Source organism: Heterocephalus glaber, unplaced genomic scaffold (assembly GCF_053883595.1).
Source record: "Heterocephalus glaber isolate CG9 unplaced genomic scaffold, H.glaber_assembly_v1.0 deba00001673, whole genome shotgun sequence".
NCBI classification, from domain to species: domain Eukaryota; kingdom Metazoa; phylum Chordata; class Mammalia; order Rodentia; family Bathyergidae; genus Heterocephalus; species Heterocephalus glaber.
This window is the reverse complement of record NW_028258410.1, coordinates 11305231-11332878: the sequence shown is the minus strand read 5'-3', so window position 1 is coordinate 11332878 and position 27648 is coordinate 11305231. Positions and strand designations below refer to the sequence as shown.

The window sequence follows — 27648 nt, the reverse complement described above, 5'->3', positions numbered from 1 at the left end:
AGGCTCACCTTGTGGGGAAGCTCCACTGTCGCTCTGCGTGCACTTCTGCATTTGAGAGAAATCCTGAGGAGCACATAGAAATGAATGTGTCCTCACTGAGTTACACATTCTCCTCTTTACCCCTGTTGGGTGGGGCAGAAGCATCTGAGAATTATGTGGTCATTCAGGTCAATTCCAAACCTATGGAAACACCACCAAGTACTGATCTCGCCAAACTTTACAAAGATCCCCCCGCCCCGTTCTGTCTTCCTGCATTTGCCAGAGGCCCTCTCCACACTCATCACCTCACTGCGATTGTCTTAGTGAGCTGCTGGCATCCTAAGGACAGGACCCCGAAGGGCCATGCACTGGAGTATCTCCTGGGCACAAGAACTTCCACGTATGGAACCCCTGCCTGTGATCAAAATCAAGAAATAGAATGGGTACAATAGCATTATTCCATCTTCAGGTCACATTTGAGTTTGACAAGGGTCCCAATGGTGTCCCTTAGAGAAGCCCTATTTCATGCGGCAGGACCTGGCGAGGCTCAGCCTGCACTTAGAGGGTCCCCAGCTCCGTCCACAGAGATCCAGAGCTCCGGTCAGGGCAGGGTGCAAGGACCTTCAGGCTTCTGGCTCTGGTCCAGTGTCATGCTATCTTTGGGTCTAAGTCCTCTGGGATCGTTTCTCTGGGCCTGTCACAGCACAGGGTTTCTGAGGGCCAATGTCTAGAAAAGGGGCCAGGAAGACATTTTGCAACCAGGCTGGGAAGGCCTGAATGCCAGGCTGTCGAGCTTGGATCTTCTGTCTTAATGACGGTGTCTGAAGCTCTTAAGAATCACATCACTTTCACAACTTCCGTCAAGTTCAAAAAGGAAATTTTTTCTCATGATTGTTTTGCTATTATATGGACTATCTTTCTATGAACATTAAAGTTTATGATCTAAAAATATAGTGTTCACCTATGTTCCCCTCAATGTCACCTTGGTGCCACCGGTGGCTTTCAAATGGCTCCTGAGGAAACACAGCGGGAGACAAGAACCCAAGTGATGGGTTAGGTGAGATGACTGCTCAGACAGGGAAGACCTTTCGCAGTGTTTCTGTTCACTAGGGGGAATGGGCAGGCTTCACAGGGGCACCTCAGCCAGTGCCAGTGCAGAGGCCACCATGGCAGGGCCTGTGAGTGGTGCCAGCCCTGGGCACCTTCCAGGGACAACCTTGGTCTTATGCTTACACTAGGAAATGATGGGGCAATATTGAGTTGGGAGAAGAAAACACCCCCTTAGAAGGGTGATAGGCAGACAGCAGGGAAGAGTGTGGGCTGGACTCTGGGCAGGACACACCCTTGGGCCAGCAGGAGGGTAGCTTGGTCAGCTGCTCTCACCACTGCAGTGCCTGAAGCTGTCCCGAGCTCACACTTGGTGAACGGTGGCCCTTTCCAGAGTCTGAGCATCTCAAGATCTTACCCTTGGACTTAAAGCAAGGATGCGGGAAATCGTGCACATTCAGATTGGCCAGTGTGGCAACCAGATCGGAGCTAAGGTAGGTAAAGCCTGACTGTTAGTACCAGTACTACTGTACTAGCTTCCTGTGGCCCACAGATGTAGCCAGCGAGAAAATGCCCCAGGTGAGCAGGGAAGAGGAGGAGCCGAGCAGAACCATGCTCATACTATACAGCTTATTACAAGGTCTTTAGTTACACAAATACAGGAATATTAAGGACTTAGAAGGTCAATTAATTAATGGTACTCTTGTCTGAGGTTACAGGTGGATAATACATGTGTCAACCATTTTACTTTTATCATCTTAGTAATTAACTTTCATATCTAAAAACAGTAATGTATCTCAAAAGTTTTCTGAAGTTTGTTGGAAAATTTTTTACACCACATCAATATAGTCTTTTCCTCCCCACTCCATGTTTATGTTACACAGAAAGAATACTGTTTTATTTAGTATGCAATAAAAATTTAGGGAGGAAAGCCCAAAATATTGGATTTGTGCACAGTGGCAGAAATAATTAAAACATACCCTCTGAGATATTTTAAATGAGTTTGTCTCTACTTTGCCCTTCTGCTTAAATTTGTCTTCCAAGTATGATTCAGCTGGTTACTACTGAGAAGGCTGGTGTTATAGCCTAAGATCTCCAGTCCTAATTGTAACTTGAACAATATACTGTGACACGTATCTAACTCGTTCTCTTTGCTATTTTGAAATTACTTTTATTAGTATGAATTGCATTAAAATAAGGTTTTAAAACATCTACGTTAGAAGATCTTCATTTTTTCCACATCAACATTCCTCACAGTAGTTCAAAGATAGAAATCTTTCTGATGCATGAATGGATAAACAAAATGTGGTCTATCCATACAATGGGATATTATGCAGCCTTAAAAAGGAAGAAAATTTTAAAAACAACATATTGCATAAAATTTGTTTTAAAACTGTCTTGTGTACAGTTCAGTAGTGTTAAGTATATTCATACTGTTTTAAATCCAATCTCCAAAATGGTTTTCACTTTACAAAACTGGAACTCGGTCCCTAAGGCCCCTGGGAGCAACCATTCTTTCTCTAAGAGTTGATCATTCTAGGTACCTCATTTCAGTGGAATCGTGCAGTCTTTGTCCCTCTGAGACTGGCATACGTCAAGCAGCATGATGTTGTCAAGGGTCAACCATGCTGTGGTAGCAGGTATCAGAATTCCATTTTAAGGCTGAATGATACTTCACTGAATGACTCTTCACTGAATGCGCATGCCATATTTTGTTAACCTTTTCATCTGTGGATGGGCATTTGTGTTTGTGTTGTTTCCTTCTCTTGGCTATTGTGAATAGTGGTGCTATGAAAAAACTCAGGTCTGTCAGGGCAGGTCTTTTAATTTTATGGGGCAAAGAATACCACTGCTTGGAAAGCTGTTGTCACTTTTGCCTGGCAGTGACAAATGTTCATAGCAAACATTCTGAGAAGCAGTGGGCAAGTCCCCTACTCTGACACAGAAAGATAACATGGAGAGAGGCCCTGAGAGGAAGTGCGTGATGGAGATAGGGACTGTGCTGCCTAATGGTTAGAGCCCCAGAGTGACTTATTTGGGGTTACAAAAGCTTTAAGACGCACTTATTGTGTTTCAGAACTTCAATTTATTTACTCTTCCATATCCTGAACAGTGCTGGTAGCTAGGTATAAAATAGAGCTTTATTTTGAAGACTATGGCCAGAGCAGAGGCATCATTTGTAAGACATGGTTGGGAAAGTACCCCTGGGATTCTGACATAAGTGAATATATTTTCACTGCACTTCAATGTGTGATCAAAAGGGGTCATCCCAGTAACAACTTCCATATTAAGAGCCTGACACACAGTTATACTAATAAATACTGTACATGTGATTGGAACTGCCGTATGTTCTAAAGTTATAAGAGAATGGCTCTCTATAATTTTGAATTACGTATCTGCCTGAAATAAAAAATGCACATTACTTAAAATCATGCACAGAGGTCTTGCTTATGGGCTTTTTAGAAAACCTCATGAAAAGAAATTCCCAAAGTGAAATGAGGTATTATTGTGAAATCAGATAAGAATTCAGTTTATTTTCATTTAATGGGATCTACACTTTAACAGCTTGGAGCACTACAAGGCAAAACTAGAGATACATTGTCTGATGTACAATTTCAAAATGACAGCTTTAATGTGTATAATGGCTTGAATTTAATAGGAGAAAAAATCCAATTTAATATTTTATGTGGCTGACATTTTACTTCAGGAGTTCAGGTGGGTAGAAAATGTAGTCTTTTTTTTTTAGTTCTTTTATTAGTACATTTTAGGTATACAATATGTTTACATTTATCATTGGGTGCTTGTACCTATAAGTGATGTATCTTAGTTCTTATTTTTCCCCATTACCTGTGCGCCCTTCACCCCCTCCACCCTTCCCTATTTACATAGATTTCATTTCCATTTTTTTTTTCTTTTCTTATAGTTTTTCCTTTCCCTCTTTTCCTTTCCCCTTCCCCTCCCTTCACTCCTTCATCTTTGGACCTTTTGTCCTATTTCAAATTATCAATTATTAATTTTAATCATTTTAACCCTTGTTTACACTTTCAGTTTCTCACACTAGTGAAACTATTCGGTATTTACACATGTGTGTCCTATTTATTTCACTTAAGAGTATGGCCTCGATATGCATCCATTTAGCTTTAAATGACTCTAGTTTTTCGTTCTTTATAGCTGAGTAGTACTCCATTTTAAAAAAAAACCCATTTTCTTTATCCAGTTTCCAGCTGATGGGCACTTGGGCTGCTTCCAAGCTTTAGCTATTACAAACTGTGCCGCTATGAACATGGGTGCACATATATCGCTGTGGTATGATTCTCTTAATTCTTTGGGGAAGATCCCCAGCAGGGGAATAGCTGGGTCAAATGGGACCTCTAGTCCTAGTTCTTTGAGGTATCTCCATAGTGATTTCCACAGTGGTTGCACCAGTCTGCACTCCCACGAACAATGGAGAAGGGTTCCTTTCTCCCCACACCCCCGCCAGCATTTGTTACTGGTTGATTTCTTGATAGCAGCCATTCTTTCTGGGGTGAGGTGAAATCTCAGTGTTGTTTTCATCTGCAGAAAATGCAGTCTTTATATTCACACTTAGTAGAGGGAAAGTGAACTAGGCCCTGGTCATTTATGCAAAGGAATAAGAACACTGGCTTGGGTGGGTGTGCCCCCCCCCCCCGCCCCCAGGCATGGGCCTGAGGCACCACCTCTATGGGGGCAGACCCACGCCTTCCTGGCCCTGCTCTGCCCTAAGCCCCTCTTCCTGCTTTCAGTTCTGGGAGATGATCGGCGAGGAGCACAGCATCGACTGCATGGGGAATGAGCACGGGGCCTCCGCCCTGCAGCTGGAGCGAGTCAGCGTGTATTACAACGAAGCCTACGGTAGGGCTGGCGGTTGGCAGAGAAGCAAAGGCTCATGTGACCCAAGTGTCAAAGGAGCAGGCGGACAGGCTGGACACATGGATGCTGAGTTGGGGTCCTCAGGCCTGTTCACCAGGCAGGCATGGGGCGGGGGAGGTCAGAGGTCACAGGCCGTAAAGCACTTCCCCTCCTTTTCCATTTGTAAATGATAACCTGACTCATGCACAATAAGGGGCAGAATCTGTTATTGGCAATACGATGAGCAAAGCAATGATGAGAAAGTATTTCTTAAAGGTATTTATGGAACTGTGTGATTGCTGTGAGGGCCAGGGAGATAATGGGTCCTTTCTAGAATACTTGTGCTTTTTAGACCAGTATTACAAGGCTTCGCTTTGATGAAACATTAACTTTTAGAAAAACAACAGTTTGCTGACTTCTTCCTGTTTTTCTGCTCAGGTAAAAAGTATGTGCCCCGAGCCGTGCTGGTGGACCTAGAGCCTGGGACAATGGACAGCATCCGGTCCAGCAAGTTGGGAGCCCTCTTCCAACCCGACAGTTTTGTCCATGGTAGGTTTTTGCAGAAGGTTCTACCTGGAAGGGATTAGGATGCCTCCTAGTGGCACCTTCCTTGCCTCACCTTTCCCTCTCGACCTTCTTACCACAGGTAACTCTGGGGCTGGCAACAACTGGGCAAAGGGCCATTACACTGAGGGCGCTGAGCTGATAGAAACTGTCATGGACGTGGTGAGGAGTGAGAGTGAGAACTGCGACTGCCTGCAAGGCTTCCAGATTGTCCACTCCCTGGGCGGGGGCACAGGCTCAGGCATGGGCACTCTGCTCATGAACAAGATCAGAGAGGAGTACCCCGACCGCATCCTCAACTCCTTCAGCGTCATGCCTTCGCCCAAGGTGTCCGACACGGTGGTGGAGCCCTACAATGCTGTGCTGTCCATCCACCAGCTGATTGAGAACACAGACGCCTGCTTCTGCATCGACAATGAGGCGCTCTACGACATCTGTTTCCGAACCCTGAAGCTGACGACGCCCACCTACAGGGATCTCAACCACCTGGTGTCCTTAACCATGAGCGGCATCACCACCTCGCTGCGATTCCCTGGCCAGCTCAACGCAGACCTGCGCAAGCTGGCGGTGAACATGGTGCCCTTCCCTCGCCTGCACTTCTTCATGCCTGGCTTTGCTCCACTCACAGCCCAGGGCAGCCAGCAGTACCGCGCCCTCTCTGTGGCTGAGCTCACCCAGCAGATGTTTGATGCCCGCAACACCATGGCTGCCTGTGACCCACGCCGCGGCCGTTATCTGACTGTGGCCTGCATCTTCCGGGGGAAGATGTCCACCAAAGAAGTGGATCAACAGTTGCTGTCTGTGCAGAGGAGGAACAGCAGCTGCTTTGTGGAGTGGATTCCTCACAATGTCAAGGTGGCTGTGTGTGACATCCCACCCCGCGGGCTGAACATGGCGGCCACCTTCATAGGCAACAACACAGCCATCCAAGAGCTCTTCAGCAGGGTTTCTGAGCACTTCTCAGCCATGTTCAAAAGGAGAGCTTTTGTCCACTGGTACACCAGCGAAGGGATGGACGTAAGTGAATTCGGGGAAGCCGAAAGGAACATCCATGATTTGGTGTCTGAGTATCAACAATTTCAAGATGCCAAAGCGGTTCTGGAGGAAAACGAAGAGGTCGTGGAGGAGGTGGATATGGGAGAAGATAAGGAGCCTGAGCCGTGAGGGTCACCCGGATTTGTCTGTCCTCAGCCCTGGGGCCTGCTGTGTGCTGTGGCTCTGCTGAGGGGGGCACTGGGGAAGGGTGGGATGGCTGATGGCAATGGGGTCCCTGGCCAGTACTAACCACACCGCTTTGATATGCAACGCGCACCCGTGCACTTCACTCTGTAACAGCAAAGAGGGCTATGAAACACTGCCTTTGACCCCGAGTATTACCCAGGACTGACTGCATGCCCAGCCCCATGCTGCCCCAGGGTCTGGCCTGATGAGCAGGTCTGCAGAGAGCTGCTCAGTTGATGTCCACCTTCATCAGCAGCACTGATGGGGATCAGGCACGCTTGGGCTGCCAGGTCTCTTACATCTACCTCTTTCTCTTCTCACACTTTGCCAGAGCCTGCCTTCCTCTGCCTGCAGCCTCCAGAAAAGCCAGATGACGGGCCAGCATGAGGGAGCTGCAGGGCTGAGGGAAAGGAGGGCCAGGGTCCCTCAGTCACCAGTGTAGACCCTGGGTACCCCTCAGTGCACTAACTGCAGGCGTCAGGGAAGAGAGGAAGGCCAGAGCCTTCTCCACAGAAATCCCTGGCCAAGACACAAAAAGCAAGAGAAGACAGACAAAACTGAGTAATTCCAATTCACTGAAAAATCCTCTGAGAAACCATTTTCAGAATATATATTTTTATATTTTAATTTCTTGCTAGAATTAGATTCTAGAGATTCATTAATAATCATCTTTGGTTTTCCTTTTAAAGGTGATTTGGAAATGTTCACTTTCTGTTCAGCAGCCGTTGCCCTCCCATCCCGCCATGCTCCATAGCCTCTAAGCCCTCTGAGAAAGGGCACATTACACACTCAGCAACCACTCTAACAGGAATCAGGCAGAAACGGCTGCAGTGCCCTTCTTGGTGACAGAGGGCATCATCTCATTAGGGAACTTTTAAAGTTCAAATTAATTGGCACAAGTTGCCATAAATGTTTGCATGATGACACAGCTTTGACTATTACATGATTTTAATCTGCTCACATTACAACAGGACCAAATACACAAGAGCATAATCAAATCATCCATAACTTCTTCATTAAGGTTCACCTATTTACGACCTGCAGCACAGCTCCCACCATTTGTAGTACCAGGTCGGGATGGCCCTTCTAGAACGACCACTGTGTGATCCTACCAGATCGTGGATAACGAGTACTGGGAAAACACTGCCCCTCACTTCTGAAATACTTACTTGCAGGTAACTAGGGTCTCATGTCCTGATTTGCTTTTGTAATCGGCAATAATAAAGGAACAGGTAGATGGCGAGGTGCTCATTCTGAAAACCTTCTCTCTTTTCACATGAGATCATGAGGAAATAACAGATGCACATCGAGAGAATTAGGACTTGCTGCGGGTCTCACTGACAAGCTTTCTATTTACCAAATTAAACAAGCACAAAATAACGTTTTAAACACTATTTGTGTGTGGTTCAAGAAGCACTAGATTTAGTAAGAAACTGCATCTATGCACTTAATTGAAATAACTTCCTTAGGTGCTAAAAAGACAATCTGTGATTAGGTAAGAATTTATACGTATGGTTTCTCTGGCACTTTCTCAAATTTAAAAAGGCAATGAAATAGATGCAAGCAAAGATATAGACTTAAATCTTCCAAAAAAAAATTATGCTGATTTATATTACTGTGAAGACTTGTTTGCTCAATAGTAATCATTAAAGTACAAAGAAATTCAATTTTAAATGGCTAAATTGCTTTATTTCAGACTAAATTCCTTCTCGGAACCTAACTACCCAGACTGATTAATTTTAGTTAAAAATATTTCAAAATGCATCTCACCATCCTACTCTTTTGTGTGGTACAAATAGATTAAAACAACAGACTAGAAGCCCAGACAACTCTCTCCCTGATTTTGAAGAGCTTATTCCTTTAGCGGTATGGTTGCTATGGTGACACTGGTCTCTGAGAGACTGGGAGAGGATTATGGAGTTTGAGAGTTTGTCCAATTCCTTCATTCCACACACAAGGATGCTACATGAAGAGAAAGATTAACTGACTCTTAACCAAAATCCTCCTAGTTAGCAAAATGTCCACAATTCAGTGATTGGGGTCTTCTTATTGTGTAGTTGTCCTGCATGTTTCTGAGGTGCCAGTTGCAGTTTATTTCATCACAGTATTAGTTCAGGATTTTTTTTAAAACCTCAAAGAATCTTTGGTGGATAGTAAATTTTGTCTTTTATTCAGTTACTTTAATCCTTTTCATAACGCAAGCACTGTCCCTAAGTCTCACCTCTAATTATCCCATCTGCTTCCCTAATAAATGACTTATCTCAAATTACTTGCTTGGAAATAATTTATCCCTTTGCCCATTAGTTACTTTATTTATTCCTATCCTTTGTAATGGACAATATTTTCTAGTACCTCAATCTTGGGAACTGTAGCTGAACTCGGGTGCTTTAGCTTGCGAGCAGGATGGCAGGCCGTGACAAGGTGACTCTGGGCTCTCCTGACTTGCTGCTGTCCAGCAAACTGGCCCCCTCGCGCCCCGTACTGAGAATTCAGTGAAACCTGTAGATCAAGTGTTGGGGGCTGGAGTCATCCCGAGAGACTGAGAACAAAGACATTTTCCTCAGCCTCATCCTCAGCCCTGATGAATTATTGTCAGCTTAAGTACCATGGAAAGAACTGGCTCTAGAATTGTTCAAAAATTCCTGTTTCATTTCTCCTTCTCTAAAAAGTTAAAATGTGCAATTAACTTTGCAATATTTTACTTAGCCAAAAGGTTCCAAGTTTAAAAAGTAAAACCAAAATCACTTGCAACAATTTTTCATCCTTAATGAGTAACCATTAAAATATCACAAAACTGTTCTAATCATTGTGCTCCAGACCTGCAAACATCTCAGATTTTAACTCAGCCATCAACTCAATAAACAAGGTGTTCAACAGCTTTGCCTCATTTCCTATGAGAAATGCTACCAGGAAATACATTCATCTGTAAGTCAACATGACAAGCACTTTGTGCATAAATTCTAATGTTAACAGTTCTTTTCTATAGGTTTCAGTTGCACAAAAACAAAAAGTGCTATGATTGCTAAATTTAATTTAGCAGTTATCCTTTAATGTAAGCTTTTAGTAATTATTCTCATTTAGGTTACTGGCTAAGCAGCACTACTTAGAGGAAGATAACGACAGAACTATTCTAATGTGACTCTGCAATTCAAAGATTAGGGACAACAAAGCCTCAGTGATATTGTCTAATTTTGATCATCAACTATTATCAAGAGAAACAGAATCTTCTATTTTGAGATATTTAAAGAATGTTTTCTGTATCTTTTTGGTCACTAAATATCCCATGTCTTTCCCTCCTTTTCTAAGCCGTGCCTCATATAGTTCGAATCATGAAGTTTTGCAGGTAACTTCTATAAAGAAAAGGTCCCAACAGAAAACAAAAGCTACCAGTAGCAGTGAACCACATATCAGTTTATTGGCATCATTAATTTATGAACAAGTTAGGTATTTTTCCCTCCACAAAGTGACACTGCTTTCAATCTGCCATAACATGTGCCCACACATCTTCATGGGAAAATGTAGCATTTCAAGCTTTAATCAGGGTCTAGGAAGAAAAAAGAAAATATGACAGGTGCCAGCTGGTTCTTTTAAACATCCAACATGAATAAGAAAAATAACTTCCTTATAGTGAACTGTAACAAGTGTGGCTGCAATTCACACGGGAGGGTGTGTGAGCTGAGGCTCTGTGTGAACGGCTTCAGCCAGGCAGTTTCCCAACTGCAAAAACAAAACCAAAAAAGCAACTTTGCCTTTAAAAGACACTAAAATCCCCCTGTGCGAATAAGGTGGGGTGCCCACTGCTGCAGAGCATTACCAAGAGGGACCAGCACTGCAGGAGCTGGACAGAACTTCCTGACCCCATGGACACGCCACTGTCGGAGTGTGGATGGAGTGTCTGGCACCGCACCACTGCAGAGAGGCTTCTGTCAGCTCATGGCTGCAACAGAACCACCGACATCAAACCAGGTCTCATTACCAGCAATTATGAGACTAGACAAAGAATACCCAGAAAAGGGCTAAATTCCAAACACCACATCTCTAGACTTGTAATAAAATATTTACTAATTCAAAATGAAAATGAAAAGTGCTGCAGGGAGACAGTTCCAATCAGGAAAATTGCTCATAACCACAAGCTGCCAAAGGATTAATATTTATCATGTTTCTGTGCTACTGCAGGTCTGAGGCTTTTTAGAAGCAAAACAAGAAAATTAAATCTGAAAACCCCTCTGATAATTTTCCTTGCTTGCCTCTGAAGTAAAAATATTAAGAGAGATCAAATAGCTTTTGTAGATTGGCGCACAACAGCCTGAAATTAGCAACTTTAGAGGTTGTCTTTTTACTGCATGAGAATGTAACTCGCCTCACTAACATCTCTGCAGAAGTAAAATGAACTAAGCATTCTGAAAGCACAATAAATTTAGCAAAACAGGACTCCCTGCAGGGTTTTGCAGATAAAATAGCAAGGGTCTGCTTGATCAAATAGCAGGATCCTTGCCTGTAACTGCAGCCGTATGTTTCGGAAGTAGTGATTTGTAAGGACATTGGCAGATGTGGGGAAATAAAAAATGCAAAGAACTTTTAATTTTTCATGCTCCCGAACTCTTACATAACTCTACCAGCAATTATAAAAGTGGGGAGTTTCTCCTCCAACTTACTTGATTTTATGCAAATGAAACAGATTCAATTAAAATTAAGATGGCTCTTTACCTAAGCATTGCTTAATGAACTGAAAATCAATGTGCCTATTATTTCTGGTTGTCAGGGTCTGAAAGGACATTCTTTTATCATGTCCAGAGACTTATATAACCTATATGCTGTAAATTATCACCCCAATAACTAACTTTGAAATGCACTGACTAAAAAAATGGACAGAACCCAAAATTAAAATTAGTTTCATTTTTTTATGGTGTTCTAAAAATTTAAAATGCAACTTTTGTATATAAAATTGTCTTCATGTTTTACATGTTCTTTGGTCTATTATTCTGGTTTTCAATCTGCATATATGATAATTAACTTTACAAGGTCTTGTAAAATAAATAAATGAATCTGTGTTATGTACATGTACCAATCCCCTACAATGAAATATTATGTACTGCAAACATAGTAATAAAACTAATAAAACTAATAAAAAAATTGTCTATAGAACTAAAGCAACTCAAAGTAGAATTGTATTCACTTATTCCCAGCATACACTTTGAAGAGTTAGTAGTATTATGTCATTTTCTTTCTTCCTAAATGATTGCTTACTCACATTAGTGCATAAACAACATTATTAAAAGGTTAAAAAAAATACAACTTTCTAAACAAATCAGTAACTTACTGATTATTCTTTTTTCACTTTCACAATTTTTATGCTGCTGCCAGAACTCTTCTCGGCATTTGCTTTGAATTCTGTCTTCAGGGCATCCCTCACTGCTTTTGCACAGATTTGGGAGTATCGAATGTAGCTGGAAGACAATGAAAGATACAGTATCAGTCATTAACTAGAATCCTACCAGACAACTATTACTGTGCTGTTGTTTTTCTGTATTTTTAATTTTGGTTTGGCTGTACATTATTGCAAAAAATATATTTAAAAGTTACTAATACCAAAATTATTCTATAAAAAGAAAAAATTAGAAATGTGTCAAAGTATTAGTTGGTGCTTGGACAGGTGGTCCTGATTTTCTTCTTGGTATTGTTTTGTCTCTTTAGTGTATATTAATTTAAAATGAATATTTAAAAAAACCCCACAGCAAATGAAAGAGACCAAAATGTTAATACAGACCATAATATGAATAACCCCCCCCATTTCTCTACTTAAAACCTTTTCCTTTAATTGTGCCATTCTTACAAAGCAAGGCATATATAATTAAAGGAAAAAAAATTGAATCATAGCATTTCTTTCTCTGGGAAGTTATTTAAAGGGTTTTGGAGAATAATGGATTCTATTTTACAAGTTTGCCATTAAAAATACTTCCTAATCAAGGTTTCTAAATTAAACTGCAAGTCCTCACACAGCATCATCAATTCTAACATATCAAAAAGCCTGCTTCCTGTTTGGTAGATGGATTCTCATCAGCATCTTATTTTCCTCAAAAATGTCACATTACTTTTCCAATTTTTTGAAAATAGGAAAGAGGAGGTGGTGGGTGTCTATTTCTCATGTTTTCAAATTTGTTTTTGGAATCATAGGTATGAGTTCCAATGCCTGTTTCCACTCTTGACTGGGTGACCTCCAGGCTATTCAATCTTTTTAGCTTGTTTATTCACTTGTGAAAACAACAGAATGAAAGGATGATAATACCTGCCCTGCAAGGGGTCAGAAGAAAAGAGAAGCATGAAAAAGCATAGATCCCTTAGTAGGCTGCTTAATAAGCAGTGCATTAGGTAAGACGACTATCCTTCCAAGGCTACAAAAATTTGCTTGTTCTCGGAATAATCACATGCTCCCAGAATGTTACCACTGAAAGGCGCTACTTCCACCTAGTTGCCTAAGGAGCAAGGCTACCCTGAAGCAATGAAGTCCGGTGTCAACTAGACCAACGTCTCCTCATTACGCCAGATGGCCAGGTCCTCAAATGCGCACCACACCTGAGCGCCCTCAAACCCACCAGTCACCTTTGTGCAGAATTCTCCACAAATAAGGGGCTTTCCCCCATCTTCAATGATATGGAAACCTGAGCCCAATGGTGATTAACTAAAAATGAAAATGCATGTAACATTATATAAGACTCCACCTCGATGTTGGGAAGGCCACAAATGTTAACAGCGGCTTATGACCTCAAGAACAATCTGTCGCCCCGTGTACCGAGTTACGTGCTCTATGTTGCTTTTACAACATAAACCAAGCACAATTCAAGAAAACTCCCCTCGGGTAAAAACAGGCCACATTTGCCTCGGCATTTTATTCTGGGTCTTGGGCGCTGCCACCGCGACCCCACGGCCCCGAGCGCGGCCACCGGCGCGTTGTCCACACTGACGCCATCTTGGCGGCGGCGGCCTGACCAGGCGGGGGTCACCGCCCTCGCCGCGCTCTCCAGACACAGGGCCGCGCGGGCGTGCTCCCGGCGCCCTTCCCTCCACAGGCCGGGGCCTACCTGAGTCCAGCCTGTCGCCAGTAGGCCACCATAGTGTCGCGAGAGAGGGCGAGACGGACCGAATCAAGAGGAAACTGCAACGTCCTCGGCTCTATCGGATGGCCCAGCAGCAGGAAGGGCAGGCCGGAGAAGCGGAAGAGGCGGGGCCTAGGACATGCCAGTCACCGCCTCTCGCCCCGCCTTCCCCGGCGTGGAAGCTCACCGGCCCTCGCCAGAGGCAGTGGGGTTGCGAGGTGCTGGCCGCGGGTACCCATACTAGGGGCGGCGGGGCTGAAGGGCAGCGCGAGGCTCCGCGCCCAGGTCGCCCGGGGTCTCGGTGTCGGTGTGCGCTCTCGTCGACGAGCGCGAGTAGCTGAGATTTAGGGAAGCACTCGGGTTTCTCCTCTTCTCGTTATTCTAAAGAAGTAACCGGAAGCTCTGCGGGGCCGCCGGAGAGCCGCGCTCGCGCTCGGAGGGAAGGAAGACAGCCGCGGTTAGCCTTGGAACGTTAAGAATTGTCAAGAAAAACCATGGTTAACAGAAGTCTTTATTAACAAAAGCCGTTTCAATTCTTTAAGTTCGCCTTAATATTAAATAGGATAAGATGCTTAACAGCTGTAATTCAACACTTTATTCCAGTTCAGTCCTTTCCAATGAACTTGCTGTGAACCTGTTTTAATGGAAGCCGTGAATCAAGTATTCAGATAGATGTAGCTAACTACATTGCAAAATGAAAATTTACAGATGTTTTATCATCAGATCAGAGTAAAAAAAATCCAATGAAAGATATGACAAAGGTTGGCTTAGAAATAATTTATCGATAGGCATTATACCTTTTTTTAGAACAAGTATAATTTACACAAATTATACAAATCTGTCAAATATTAATATGTACTTAGCACTTTGTTTTTAGCTGAAATAATATTTTAGTTGTAAAAACCATTTTTGGTTACAAAAAAATAACAAACTTTATCAGAACTTAACATAATTTACAAATGTCCTAAGAATTCATAAGCCACATAATATTTTAAGTAGAAAAACACTAATTTTAAAAGTTTGGTACTGCTTCTGTGGTTTATATGTATTAACTGGTCTCTTCAGAGGAAACCCAACTAAAAGTTGATCATATTCAGCTCTGTAAACTAAAGGCAAAAGCTAATCACCTTCTAACAAAAACAGTATACAATACTTCCAAGTACCCCAAAGATATCATTTAGTGGTTAACTGCCCGGTACAAAATACTAAACAAAATACATTTTCTGGATTGTTTTCCACTTGCAGCCACTGTTATCCAAAATAAGGATTTCTGATGAATAAAGCCTTCAGTGCAGTTGACGATGTATAGATGGTTCCACTTCCCCATTCCACACTTTGCTCCCCCATCACCCCCACCGTGCCACCATACTATTAAAAACATTGAGATTTATGCTTCAGATCCAGACATCATTCGAGTAATTTCAAAGGACATACAGCTCCTCATGGTAAAAAGATGTTTTGTGGTCATAATTACCTCAAAAAGTAATTATATTCCAATAACCTGACATATCATGCCTTAGGAATTACAAAACCATGATTCCGACACATGGCAATTTGTAAGTTAAGTAAATGTGAAATGCTAAAAGATGTGAACAGCTGTTCTTCTGTTTAAGTGTTAAGTGTTCAGTTTAAGAGTGCTGCGAAAATCAGGTAATGACTTTATTTTTTTAGTTAGCATAACCTGCCCATGGTACAGTGTGCTGTCATGAAGTACAAACCCAAGGAAAGTAATCCCTTTCCTAAGTTACAAAACTTTTGGCAAACCAATACAGTACTCTTTAATACAATAAAATATTATTTCTGTTGGAGTTGCATATTACTTCAGTGATAATTTTCACTCCAAAAATACCATTTAAGTACCAAATCAAAACACTGGTTTTTAGCAGAGCGAGTTATTTTATACAAATTAATGTCTTTTTACAACTATAGTTTCTTCTTTTAAAGGGAGTTCCTCACACAGTTCTAGTTTGCAGCAGCAGCAGAGCAGCTGTGTACACATAAGGGGCGGCTCTGCTTTGTTCTGGGGTTGGTCCACAGCCGGGTGAAGTCCCAATGCCCGAAAAGCTTTAACACTACCTTAAGAAGACTCACTGTCCATACCAATTTTTTCCAAGTACTTTCTAAAAAATGGTTACATTTTCACAAATACTAGAACCCTAACAAGTAGTCATTTCAAGTCATACTAACATCAGATGATCCCTGTGATTTAGAACCCTTGTATCTCTGTTTTGATGAAAATCACAGTCTCATTCCAGCTTATCAAAAAACATTCTACCTAAAATATAGCTGTTTTTTAAATAACAAATAAATATACTGTCAGCTTGGAGAGACCTGGGGGACCCGGTGCTGTAAACCAACTTTCTTTATCATTTCTCTACAAATGCGGCCGCCGCCATTGGTGTCCTTATGCTTCCTCTTGCTGAAGCTGCCAATTCTTCAATCTCAGCGTTTAATTTATGTATTACCCACTCCATTGCTTCTCGGCCCTTAAAAAAATTCAATACATTCATTGTTACTGAGTGATAACCAAAGTATGTATCAAGTAAATGACACACAAGGAAGTAACAGCAAGTGTTACAGGGATAACTAAACCTCAGAAGGGCAGATTACTTTTGTCCTCAGTCTCTTTTCTAATATTATTTACCAAATATCAAATGCCTTGAACAACTGGCTTGATCCATAAACTGACTTTTATTTTGTATGCAAAAGATGTTCTCAAATCAATCTACAGTTAAATGACAGGATGTCTTATTTCATGATTAGTCAACCCTCTCCTTTTTATGTCTGCATTTTATTACTTTTTTCAATGTCTACATTTTAAATCAAAGTCATATACAAAGCTGCAAAGGATCGGGTCTATGACTATTTCCTCATCCCTTCTGGTCCTCTATGCAGTTCTTTGAGGAATGAGAGGAGGAACATCTTATTCTTCCTGTCTCAGGGCCTTTGCACATGCAATTCTTCCTGCAAATATGCTCTTCCGGCACACCCTTCACAACCAACCCACCACTCATTCAGCACTTGGCAGAATTACTAAACTCTCAAATACTTTCATACCTGTCTTTCCTTTTTCTTTCCTAATGACATGTTGTGTGAATAATGTCATCTTCCTCTTAATTCCAGAGAAATTTGTTTTGCTCCCCGCTGTATCCCCAGTCTAACCTGGCATTCTGCCTGGCATAGAAAAGGTATCTATGAATATTTCTGACTGCTGAATGACTTTATTAGTAAACATGTGTTTAAAAAATAATGTATCAGGCAGCCCTTTCCTTAACTTATAATTTCATTCTTTTATGTATAAAGCGTATATGTGTGTATGTTATGTGTGCTTATTAAATAATTTTATGGGGGTGGCAATTAGAAAGAAATGTCTAAAACCAATGGAGGAGGTAATAAGATATAGCTAGGAACCAGCACTCTCAACAGTGACAGCCACACATCGTTCAGCACTTCCTATGTGCAGAGCCCTGGGCCACACACCTGCCATGTTACTTCATGCCAACTCTGCAAGAGGGTGACCTCAACTCCACAGAAGGGAAACTGAGGCATGGAGAGTTAACATCATTGCTCACGGTTGAGAGACTGGTCAGGAGTTGGAGCTTGCATGTAAACTCAGGTGTGCTGGGCGAGAGCTGTGCCAACAACTGCCTAATGTCCTCTTGCTTTGCACTGCAGAGCAGCTGAGAGTCAGCTTACAAGGACAAATACACATTCAGCACAAGCTCTTCCAGGAAACGAACCCAGGGATAACAAACAATTAGGAAGCAGCCCACTTACTTTATTAGCATTGGAAGATATTGTGCTTGCCATCAGTCCTTCAAGGTAACTGCTGAGGCTGACCCCTTTCACCGTGATTATGGCTTCCTGAGTCAAAACAGTTCTGGCACAAAACACACCAACAGTTTCAGATGACCCAACTTGCATTATTTTAAAAAATACTTGATCCAAAAAAAAAAGCTTTGTAAAATAAGTTTGTTAACTTTTTACTCACTTTTCTGGGTCTTGAGGATGTGGTTTGTATATAAGTCTCTCATCTACTGAAACCATATTTGTAAATGAAATCTATAGAATGAGGAGGAGGGGAGTTTGTTATTTTTGAAATAAAGATTAAAAATATTTCTCAAACTAACACATGAACCAAAGTCTTACTATTTAAATATACAAAACAATGAAACCAACAAATAAACCACTTTGATATTGCTATGTAAATATAGCTTAAATTTCACTACTGGCTGTCTATCTTTTTATTGAAAAATAAATTTAAGGAAAGTATAATAATGATGATAATGTGCACATGATCCCAAATCCACTTTATTGAATGATAGCTCTGAGAAAGAGGCAAGTCCACTGCAGTAACGGGAAGTTGAACAGGGCAGAGACAACACAGCTTCTGAATACTGACTCTATATACGACACTGAAGAACACACACCCATCTACATATCAACTATATAAGAGACAAAAAATTAGGCTAAACAGTTCAAAATTAAAAGAAAAGAGAGCCCAAACTTACATTAGTAGATTTAAGTTCCATTGTTTTCTCTACAGGATCAACTACAGAATGTTCTTGAACATATGTTTTGGTTCTTGCTGCACCAATAATCTAAGTAAAACATTTGGAATTAGTAATCAGAGGAAGGATTTCTTACCAAGTGTATCAATATTTCATTTGAAGGTATAAATGTGTACAGTATGTGGAATAAAAAAATCTGTTTTGAAAAATCAGGAGGAAACAGACAAAGGTCATAAGGAAAGCCTATCTGATGTTGAAATTGCCCAGGCGTGACCAGGAAGCACAGAGTGGAAATATGGAAATCAGATCTGGGGAAATCTGGCATCTAAGAAAGGGAGAACTCAAGAGATCTGTGTCTCCTAGAGCAGTCCAAGGGAGAAGGCCCCACTGCTTTATCCAGAAGATGAAAAAATAGCTCTTTCACGGTGAAGAGCACATGTTTGCTCCCAGTGTCCCTCCCTGTGCTATATGACCCTCAAAGCCATCTCCTGATTTTACTCATTTCTGTGGCCCTACCATCAAATGCCATAGTCTGTGTAAAGGAGGTAATTGGTACGTTTCTGTTGAAAAATATGTACTTAAGGGCCGGGGATTTAGCTCAGTGGTTCAGCCACCTGCCTCGCAAGTGCAAGGACCCGAGTTCGATCCCTGGCACCAAAAAAAAAGAACGTGTACTTAGTTTTCTGAGTGGAGCTGAACAGAAACCTAGGTTCACTTATCACACCAGTTTTTTCTTATATAAATCAGCATTCTAGTTTCTTGCTAAATTAGCTCTTTAAAGTCTGCTTGTTTATAACTGAATAGAATTGTTTCTAAATGTACGTGAAGAAATACCTAATTGTGGCACAAAGGTGACAACAGCAAGTCTGAAAATATTTTCCTTACTTAATGTGCACAACCTACCACTGGCCACAGCAACTGTACCCTAGCAGTCATGATCAGACCAGTGATGCTAAATCTTATTGGTTCCAAGTTGCTAGAAAAACCAAGAAAAACAATGTAACTCCTTTTAGATTTCAGAATATTAGCTGGCTTCCTTCAGAAGGTTTTATCTAGTGCCTTCATGAAGACTGTAATAATATTTCCAATTCATTATACACTCATAACTCAAGTTTATTATAATACAATTTGAACTGATACAAAAATGACATTCAGAATCAGCTCCCACAACCTATTTGAAATTATAACGTGGTTTAGAAAACTTCTCTAACGCGGTCATTTCTCTGGGAATCAGGACACACTTACAGACTTCACAATGGAAGGCAGTCCCCACTCTGTGCTGAGAAGTCTGTGGCTGTGCAGCTTTCCAGAGGGATCCATATGTCTGTCCAGCACGTCAACTCCAACCACACTGGGGTTCATCGGGTTTGGATATTTCTGCATCGCAGCTGTTGTGACAGTTTCCCAAGGGTGGCTGCCAACATAAACCAAAAACTGTTAAAAAATATGCATATGAATTAAACAATTTTTATAAGCCTCCAAATCATTCTTTACAATGGAAATTTCACTAGTTTACCTAGGGAAAATTACTTTCTGAAACACTGACTGAAAAATGATTTTTTGAGGCTTGGTCAACATTTTAATGTGTACAAACTTCAGTATTTTTTCAGAACACAGCCTATACAGAACCACCGAAGGCTATAAAGAATAAACTACCTACAGAGCATTCAAGTACAATTTCTTAAATAACTGCTTTACATGTAAATTGTTTTTAGAAGAACCACTGATTCATAAAAATGTGTTTAAAAAATGAAGTCTTCTGAAAAAATAGCAGAAACCCCACCATTTATTCTTGTCTGATGACAATTTTCTGAAGTTATAAAGAGTAAAAGAACTTAGACACTAAATTCTTTTTTTGTTGTTTTTTGGTACCAGGGATTGAACCACTGAGCTAAATCCCCAGCCCCTAAATTCTTTTTTTAAAGTAGGCACTGTACATGGTTATAGGGATTACAAAAAGATTCGAAGTATCATTATTAAAATTTTCTCTTTATATTAATGTAATAAGTAACAGTGGTCTCTCCAGTCAATAGCCATTGTTTTCCTCAAAGAAGTGATTTTGATATGTTTCAGAAAGGTCACTCAATACATGTTACTAAGGCACTCCCAAAATGCTATTTCTAGTAATCCCTCTTAATAGCAGGCATTTATTTATTACCCAGGGTTAAAATGGCAGTAATACCACATCACTCAAGAACTTGTAGTCTTTATTTTCTTGAAAAAGCGTATGTGCTTGACTGATTCAAAATGTGATGTACATGTGGTCTCTGCACGACCTCTGTGCATAAGATGCTTGTACAAAATACATCCTTCTTGAATTTCTTTTTAACTACAATTAGTATTAAAGGTGGTTTGTTCTGCATGCAGTCTGATTCCATCCCTGCTACACTATTAATCCTCTCTCCCTTCCTTCACTTATTTCTGAGATACTGGAAATTGAACCCAGGGCCTTCATATTGAGTTACATACCCAGCCCTTTGTGAATTTTGAGACAAGGTCCTGCTAAGTTGCTAAATTGCCCAGGCTAAATTGCCAGGCTTAAACTTGGGATCCTCCTGCTTAGCCTCCCGGATTTCTGGGATCACAGGTGTGCATCATCATAACTGGCTCCCTGTCTTCATTCTACAGGAAAAAAATGAGATCTAGAGATGATTTTTAAGCTACACTGATTGATATAAATCACACAGCATTACTTCTTATTTTTGTAGACACACAGAAGGGCAGACATTAATCTATTTCAACTTTTTAGAGAACTCAGACTGGTAACTACATCGTGTCAACAGAAGGAAAATCTCAACTCCATTAATTCCCCAGAACCCTGGACAATCAGTGACATGATTTTTAATGTCCTCATTTTCTCTATAATGTTGTATAAATTATCCTTATTGTTTTTAATCTCAAGCCTTATTATTCAGTAATCAATTCAGATATACCCTAAGTGGAACAGCTTCATAAATCTAAATGGTTTTCACAAATAGAAATGATACAGGCCAAGCACTCTGACTGTTACCAAGGCAACTATCCAAAATGAGAATCAGATGAACCTCTTTCCTGTCCACCTAGTAATATACCATGGTTAGCTGGCTTCCATGAACTTATCTTTTCCCATTGCCCTCTCTAAAAAATAAATAACCACATGGCTTCAAGGTGGTTGTGCATTATTTGTAATTTAGGTCATCTCTGTTTTCTAAGCCACCCTGAAAACAATTATGTTGACTTCACTTGGACTAAACATAACTAGCACAAATATTACAAAAGACACACATTATGATTAATAGTCTTCCAGCAATTAATTTTAACTGTATTAACATAATTATGTGAAAAAGACCTAAAACTGGAAGACATTAATAGACACCACCAAAGTGGAATCAAGAGAACTTATAGTTTCTTCACCAATAAGGTGTAGACTTGGTGAACTTCACACAACCAAGTGTCTTGATTTCTTTACTAGAGTGTGCCAGTCCAAAGAACAGTGCCTAGCACACACTGAGCATTCTTATATGTTGAAGGAATCAATGATTTCAAATGAATGCCAATTTATGTCAGGCCTCAAGAGGTAGTAGCAGTGCTAGAAAATCAAGGATGGATAAAATGTACAATGATGACTTAGCTATTGTTTCAGAAAACGTCATGAAAATGGGAAACATATGAGAATGAGAAATTTGTGAGGCCATTATGACTTCAACTTCAAGGATGCTCAGTTTGACAAGTCTCTGGGAATGTGGGTAGTGAATTCAGGTGTCTGCTAGTCACCTGAGAATAAGGATTTGAAGTTCAAGACTGACGAGTGCTCATGGAGATCTGAGTGCTATGAATGTGTGTGTAGAGAAGGGACCCTAACCGAGCAGGTCAAACTATCTGGACAGCATGCCTAACCAGGGCTTCTTCTCTTGGCACATGGATGGCATTTACTTGAACATGCCTGTCTATCTTCAGGAAGAAAGTTACAAGACCTCTCATCAAATTTCTAAGAGGTCTGTGACAAAAAGAGAAAAAAAATTAAGATTATTAATGAAATGCAAGACAAAAGGCTAACAACAATCTCATTGAACATTTACACTGATAAGGAAAAAGAGGGCAATACTGAAGAAAGGGGCAGCAGAAGAGGACAGAGGAGTGGGGGACATGCTGAAGAGAAGAAAGAGCGTTAGGGAAGAGAAAGGAGGTCTAAGAATAATCAAACACCTAGGTATAAAAACAAATTTTAAAACTGGTGCAGGATTATCACAGGGAGGGAAAAACTTGAAGCTATACGCACAGGTGCAGGCTTCTTGAATAGAACTCCAGCAGCACAGGAAATAAAGTCAAGAATCAACAAATGGGACTACATCAAATCAAAAAGCTTCTGGGCCGGGGATTTAGATCCGTGGTTTCGCCACCCGCTACGAAAGCGCAAGGACCTGAGTTTGATGCCGGGTACCAAAAAAAAAAAAAGCTTCTGCACAGCAAAAGAAACAGTGAAAAGACAACCTACAGAAGAATGGGAAAATATTTTTGCTAGCTAGCTAGAGAACTAATATCTGCAGTATATAAAGAACTCAAATTTAGCTTAGTGGTGCTGCCGCCTGCCTCACAAGTGCAAGGTCCTTAGTTCAATCCCCAGTACTAGAAAAAAAAAAAAGAGACTCAAAAAACTTAACACCCCCAAAACAAACGATCCAAGCATAAAATGGGCAGATGAAATGAACAGACACTTTTCAAAAGTACAAACCAATAAATGCACTGAAAAATATTTATAATCTTTAGCCATTAGGGAAATGCAAATCAAAACTCTGAGATGTCATCTTCTCCAGTCAAAATGGCTATCATTAAGAACAAAAAAAGCTGATGAGGATGTAGGGGGAAAAGGAATCCTTTACACTGTTGCTGGGAATATAAGTTAGTACAATACTATGGAAATCAGTACGGAGATTCCTGAAAAAACTAAAAGTAGAAATTTCATTCAACCCAGCTGTCTCTCCCTTGGGTTTATCCCTAAAGGAATTAAAAGATACCATATTATAATGATACATGCATGCCCGCCCATGTTTAGAGCAGCTCATTTCATAGTAACTAAACTCTGGAAACAATCTAGATGCTCATCAACAGACAAATGGGCAAAGAAACTGTGAGATATATACAGAATGTGCCCAAAAAATGTATATACACTTCAGGAAAAAAAAAGGTATGATTTTTTTTTCAACAGATAGTGTTACCCTCTTATAGGGCACCCCAGAGGATGTCATATATTGAAGAAAACCCACTACACTGTCAGCCCTTAGAGAAGAAACTGAAATGCATGTGCAGCAATCTCAATGACCAAGGTTACCCAAGCAGCAGTTTGCTTACTAATAAATGCCTGGAAGCCAATGGCACCACTTTTTTGAGCACCTCTTATAATTGTAGATGTCAAAAGTTAACTTGTATTAATCTCATGATGTCGTAATAAATTTGGTATTAAAATATTTACACAAGGTTTTCTTGTCCTTAAGTGTGAATACATTTTTTTGGGCAGACTGAGTGTGTGTGTGTGTGTGTGTGTGTGTGTGTGTGTGTATCTGAACAATAATTCAGCCATAAAGAATGAAAACACATCATTTACAGGAAAACAGATGGACCTTGAGACCATAATGTTAAGTGAAATAAGTCAGATACAGAAAGTAAACTATCACGTGGTTTCTCTTACGTAAGAAATCTAAAATATAAATAAAAGCAAAATGAAAGATGGTAGGAAACAAAAAACTTTTTGAAAAGAATTGAGAAAAAAACTTTGAGATGGGGAAAGGAACGGGGGAAGGCTAGGGAGGGGTTAAAGGAATTGAAAATGACCAAGAAATGTCATACACATGTACCAATTCCCTCAAACAAAGGACCCAAGTTAACTGTTAGGTACTGCAAAAATGTACCACTGAAAGAAAAAAGTCCAAAGAAACTCAGAGCGAAGTTCAAATCAGGAAGAGGACTAGTGAAGGGTGTGACCAGGTTACAGGAAGGACACAGGAAGAGTACAGATTTAAGGCTTTTGTCCAAGAAGGGTCATAAACATTAGGGAGAAAAGAAAACTTCCTTTTGGTTCTAATTAGCCTTTTTCCAAGAAACAGTGGGCCCTTAGATGGGTCTGATCCACTATGATAAAATGTCGATAAGAGTCTTGCTTTGTACTTCAGGCTGTTCTTGAACTATGTAGCCTAGCTTGGCCTTGAAATAGGGGTGATCCAACTCCTGCCTCAGCCTCCCAAGTCCTGGGATTACAGGTATGTGCCATCATACCTGGCTGAAAATGTCTTTTAAAACTGCCCCCAGAAACACTTAAAAACTCAAAAGCCTACATTAAAATACACCACAAAGCTATAGTGATTAAAACACTATGACAACACCAGCAAGATGAGTCAAAAACAGCAGATAGCTTAGAAATGGAATCAAATATAAATCACAGCAATGGGATTTACAGCAGAGGAAGTCAGTCAACAGAGTCCTGGAATTAACCTCAACCAACCATTTATTTAGGTCAAAAATGTCATAGTTGCTTATATGTAATTTTGTTGTATGTTAAATTGTGGCTCCTGAAGATAATTTATAATATTCTATTGGTTTAAGGCTGATTTTTGTTACTAAAGTTCATGATAATCCCTGGGTGTGGTGACATGCCTGCAATCCCATCACTCTGGAGGCTGAGGCAGGAGGATCACCGTGAGTTCGAGGCCAGGCTGGCCTACATACATAGTGAGTTCAAGGCCAGCCTGAACTACACAGTGAAACCTTGTTGCAAAACAAAATTAATTAAGTAAAATAAAGTTCACTAAAACCAAAACTGAGTGTTGTCTCGGAGATCTTACACAGGCAGATCCTGGTCAGACGTCAACTTCCATTTCAGATTAAAATGGGAAACCAAGGTCACAAACTTGTGGAGCCAGAGTAAGGCCTTGGACTCCAACACCAAGGCTCTGTGCTGGTTAGGTGAAGGAGCTGTCATCAAGGGTGTGGATCCTGGTGGCTCCAGTTCACTCGAAATTCATGTTCCAGGTTAGAAATGCCTCCCAGACGGGGGCTGCTGCAACTGGACTCCTGATGAAACCCACGCCACTCTCGAGACCGTGGGTCCCCATCGCAACTGGACCTGGCCAGGCCGGGTGGCAGCCCTGAGAACTGTCGAGGACCTTGTACTCTGCGACGTCCCCTGGATGCCGGGAGGCTCCTCCAGGCCGCCCGCCCGCTGCCCCACTCCCGCCGCACCGGGCGGCCGCCACCCCGGCCCTGGGTCGCGACCTTGCGTCCTCCACTCTCCCGGGGCCCGGGCTCTGCTCCCACGCCAGGCCCGACGTCGGGAAGCCCCCGAGGTCTTCTCTGCCTCACCCCACTCCAGGCCCAGAGCGTCCCAAACTTACTCAAATACGTGCTCCGAAGTCCAGATCTTCATGGTGCTGGCAGCCTGCTCAACGGTCGCGCGGCGCTAGGGAACAACGAGAAACGGGGTACACGGGCCCCGCCCCACAGCCGGCCGGCAACGCAGCGCGCAGGCGCCGTACGGCCCGGCTCGAGGACGTCCGGACGTTCGGCCCCGCGCCCTATCCCGGCCCGGCCCGGCCAGCGCGGGTCCAGCGCGGCGCAACCAAGCCCCGCCTCTCGCGCAGGGCGCAACTACGGTAAGTCCCGCCCCTTGCGTGAGAGCAGCGCTGCGCGCCGGCGCAGATCCGAGTAGCGCGCTCCCGCGGGCGGGCGCCCGGCTGCGCAGGCGCTGTTTTGCGTAGGCGCGGGGCGACGCGGCGCCATTCTTTACGCTGTGTGGGTTGGGATCTGGTAGGAAGGCCTGCGTCCTTGGAGGGTTTGTGTTTGTGGGTTCGTCCAAACAAGTTTCCGTGGCGTCGGGTTTGAAAGTTTACCCCAGACGGCTGCTCCCACCTTCTGTCTCAGCTCAGGCAACGGTGGGGCTGAAAGCAGCCAGACGAGCCAGCCAACCAGTTTGCTCTGTGCCCATGGCACCTGCCTGCCAAGTTGCGACTCGGGGGACAAGACAGAGACACAAGTCAGGCTGATTACTGGCCCAGCGAGGGGACGGAGGGTCTTCATGGCTCACCAGCCTTCCTCAGCAGGTCCTCCCACTCTAGTCGCTCCATCACAACATCCTGATGCATTCTTTTAGTGTTTGTTTATTTAATTCCCACTAGAAGTACTCTTTTAAACACGGGATCTTGCCTGCCTTTCCTGACGATGACTCTCAGAGCCTCCTGCATAGCAAAAGCTCAAAAAGTATTGAAAAATGAAATATTTATTTGTGGAAAGAATTAATGAAACCATCTAGGTTATCTGTTTAACTTTAGACTGTAAGCCTCTGAGGGCGAGGCTGTTGTTTAATGATTCCCGTAATTATTTGTTGCATAAATGAAATAGTGACTATTAAGGGAGCCGGAGGAGTGGCTTGTGTTGTCAGTGATGAGACTTGTCCACTGGGTGCACTGCTAGGCTTAGCTGTCGGGGTAAGGCTTCCTACTCCCGCTGCTCCCCCACTCTGCACAACCTTGTATCTCCCAACAGAACAATTGGCATTTGAAATGATTATGGAGGAAAATCTTGACGTTTGGTTACTTATAAGGTAGTTACAGAAGTACTTCCTCTTGTTCTTAGCTTGATTGTTGAATAAAAGCCAAGTTAATTTAGGAGAGAGGATAATTTTTTTTAAATAGCCGAAGCCCTTTAGAAAGAAAACAGAAAAATTACATTAGGAAGGAAATAATATGGCTGGGTGGTGGCTAAGTGGAATTTGTAGTACCTAGGATTTTTTTTTTCAATCCTATGGTACTTAGAGTGATTTCTTGGGGAGGTAATGCGTTAAGGGCTGCTGAGAGTGCCTCGGCCTTGATTAAGATGCGAAGTTAATGTCGCTGGGTGTTAAAAACACTGATTCAGGAACCATCAGCACAGAACAGCCTGTCCCTGCCATTCCTGGAGCGAATGTGGCTATTTGCCATCCAGCATTCCTATTCTATTTATTTTTTAATGTTATTCTGCCCCCAGTTCAAAAATCATGAAAGTTAAATGACACCTATTCTACCCCTCCCACCCACACACCATATCAATTTATTATTTTACTTATTACATCTGAAATGCTGGGGGCCAGGATATGGAAGGATGGGGTTCTGGGACCCAAGAGTCTTTTTCTGTGTCTTTGCATAATGGAAATGATACAGTTTCTTTGCTTTGGAAAGCGAGACCTTTATGGGTACTCTCCTGGAGAGAATGTATCCGAGAGACACACAGAGGAAGCCTATGAATGTTTTTGTATTACTGACAATGCCTCTCACAGAAATAAGGACGTCAGTAGGTCATTAAACTTGATTTGAAATTAGATAACTGGCTGCTCTGGCTGTGGCCCAGGGATGACACTT

At 41.9% G+C, this 27648-nt stretch overlaps 3 protein-coding genes across 4 annotated transcripts; 1 reads left to right on the top strand and 2 right to left on the bottom strand.

Annotated features, from left to right (window-relative positions):
• Window positions 1–1324: 1324 nt before the first annotated feature.
• On the top strand, window positions 1325–8944 carry Tubb1 (tubulin beta 1 class VI). The gene is made up of 4 exons (XM_004840968.3): window positions 1325–1520; window positions 4791–4899; window positions 5335–5445; window positions 5543–8944. The coding sequence occupies exons 1-4, from the start codon at window positions 1464–1466 to the stop codon at window positions 6622–6624; spliced, it is 1359 nt and encodes a 452-aa protein (XP_004841025.1). The 5' UTR covers window positions 1325–1463; the 3' UTR covers window positions 6625–8944.
• A 1127-nt stretch (window positions 8945–10071) lies between these two features.
• Atp5f1e (ATP synthase F1 subunit epsilon) lies at window positions 10072–13967 on the bottom strand. Its single transcript, XM_004840969.3, has 3 exons — window positions 13761–13967; window positions 12002–12128; window positions 10072–10225 (listed from the first exon to the last, which is right to left on the bottom strand). The coding sequence occupies exons 1-2, from the start codon at window positions 13790–13792 to the stop codon at window positions 12005–12007; spliced, it is 156 nt and encodes a 51-aa protein (XP_004841026.1). The 5' UTR covers window positions 13793–13967; the 3' UTR covers window positions 10072–10225; window positions 12002–12004.
• Window positions 13968–14268: 301 nt separating this feature from the next.
• On the bottom strand, window positions 14269–25888 carry Prelid3b (PRELI domain containing 3B). 2 transcript variants are annotated; one of them, XM_004840970.4, is made up of 6 exons: window positions 25651–25888; window positions 19532–19700; window positions 18287–18376; window positions 17767–17837; window positions 17553–17655; window positions 14269–16261 (listed from the first exon to the last, which is right to left on the bottom strand). In XM_004840970.4, the coding sequence occupies exons 1-6, from the start codon at window positions 25680–25682 to the stop codon at window positions 16142–16144; spliced, it is 585 nt and encodes a 194-aa protein (XP_004841027.1). In that variant the 5' UTR covers window positions 25683–25888; the 3' UTR covers window positions 14269–16141. The 2 variants fall into 2 exon arrangements, with proteins under 2 accessions (XP_004841027.1, XP_087054072.1); XM_087197946.1 differs by lacking the exon at window positions 14269–16261 and adding an exon at window positions 16731–16949 and having other exon boundaries at window positions 25651–25812.
• Window positions 25889–27648: the final 1760 nt, after the last annotated feature.

Excerpts from the sequence above, each read along its gene's own strand:
- Tubb1 (XM_004840968.3), top strand. The coding sequence starts at position 1,464 with ATGCGGGAAATCGTGCACATTCAGATTGGCCAGTGTGGCAACCAGATC. Across the intron at positions 1,521-4,790 it reads GCAACCAGATCGGAGCTAAG|TTCTGGGAGATGATCGGCGA; the intron begins GTAGGTAAAGCC and ends TCCTGCTTTCAG. Across the intron at positions 5,446-5,542 it reads ACCCGACAGTTTTGTCCATG|GTAACTCTGGGGCTGGCAAC; the intron begins GTAGGTTTTTGC and ends TTCTTACCACAG.
- Atp5f1e (XM_004840969.3), bottom strand. The coding sequence starts at position 13,792 with ATGGTGGCCTACTGGCGACAGGCTGGACTCAG. Across the intron at positions 12,129-13,760 it reads TGGCGACAGGCTGGACTCAG|CTACATTCGATACTCCCAAA; the intron begins GTAGGCCCCGGC and ends ATTGTCTTCCAG.
- Prelid3b (XM_004840970.4), bottom strand. The coding sequence starts at position 25,682 with ATGAAGATCTGGACTTCGGAGCACGTATTTGA. Across the intron at positions 18,377-19,531 it reads TGCCTTCCATTGTGAAGTCT|ATTATTGGTGCAGCAAGAAC; the intron begins GTAAGTGTGTCC and ends TGTTTTACTTAG. Across the intron at positions 16,262-17,552 it reads TATCTTCCAATGCTAATAAA|GGCCGAGAAGCAATGGAGTG; the intron begins GTAAGTGGGCTG and ends AATTTTTTTAAG.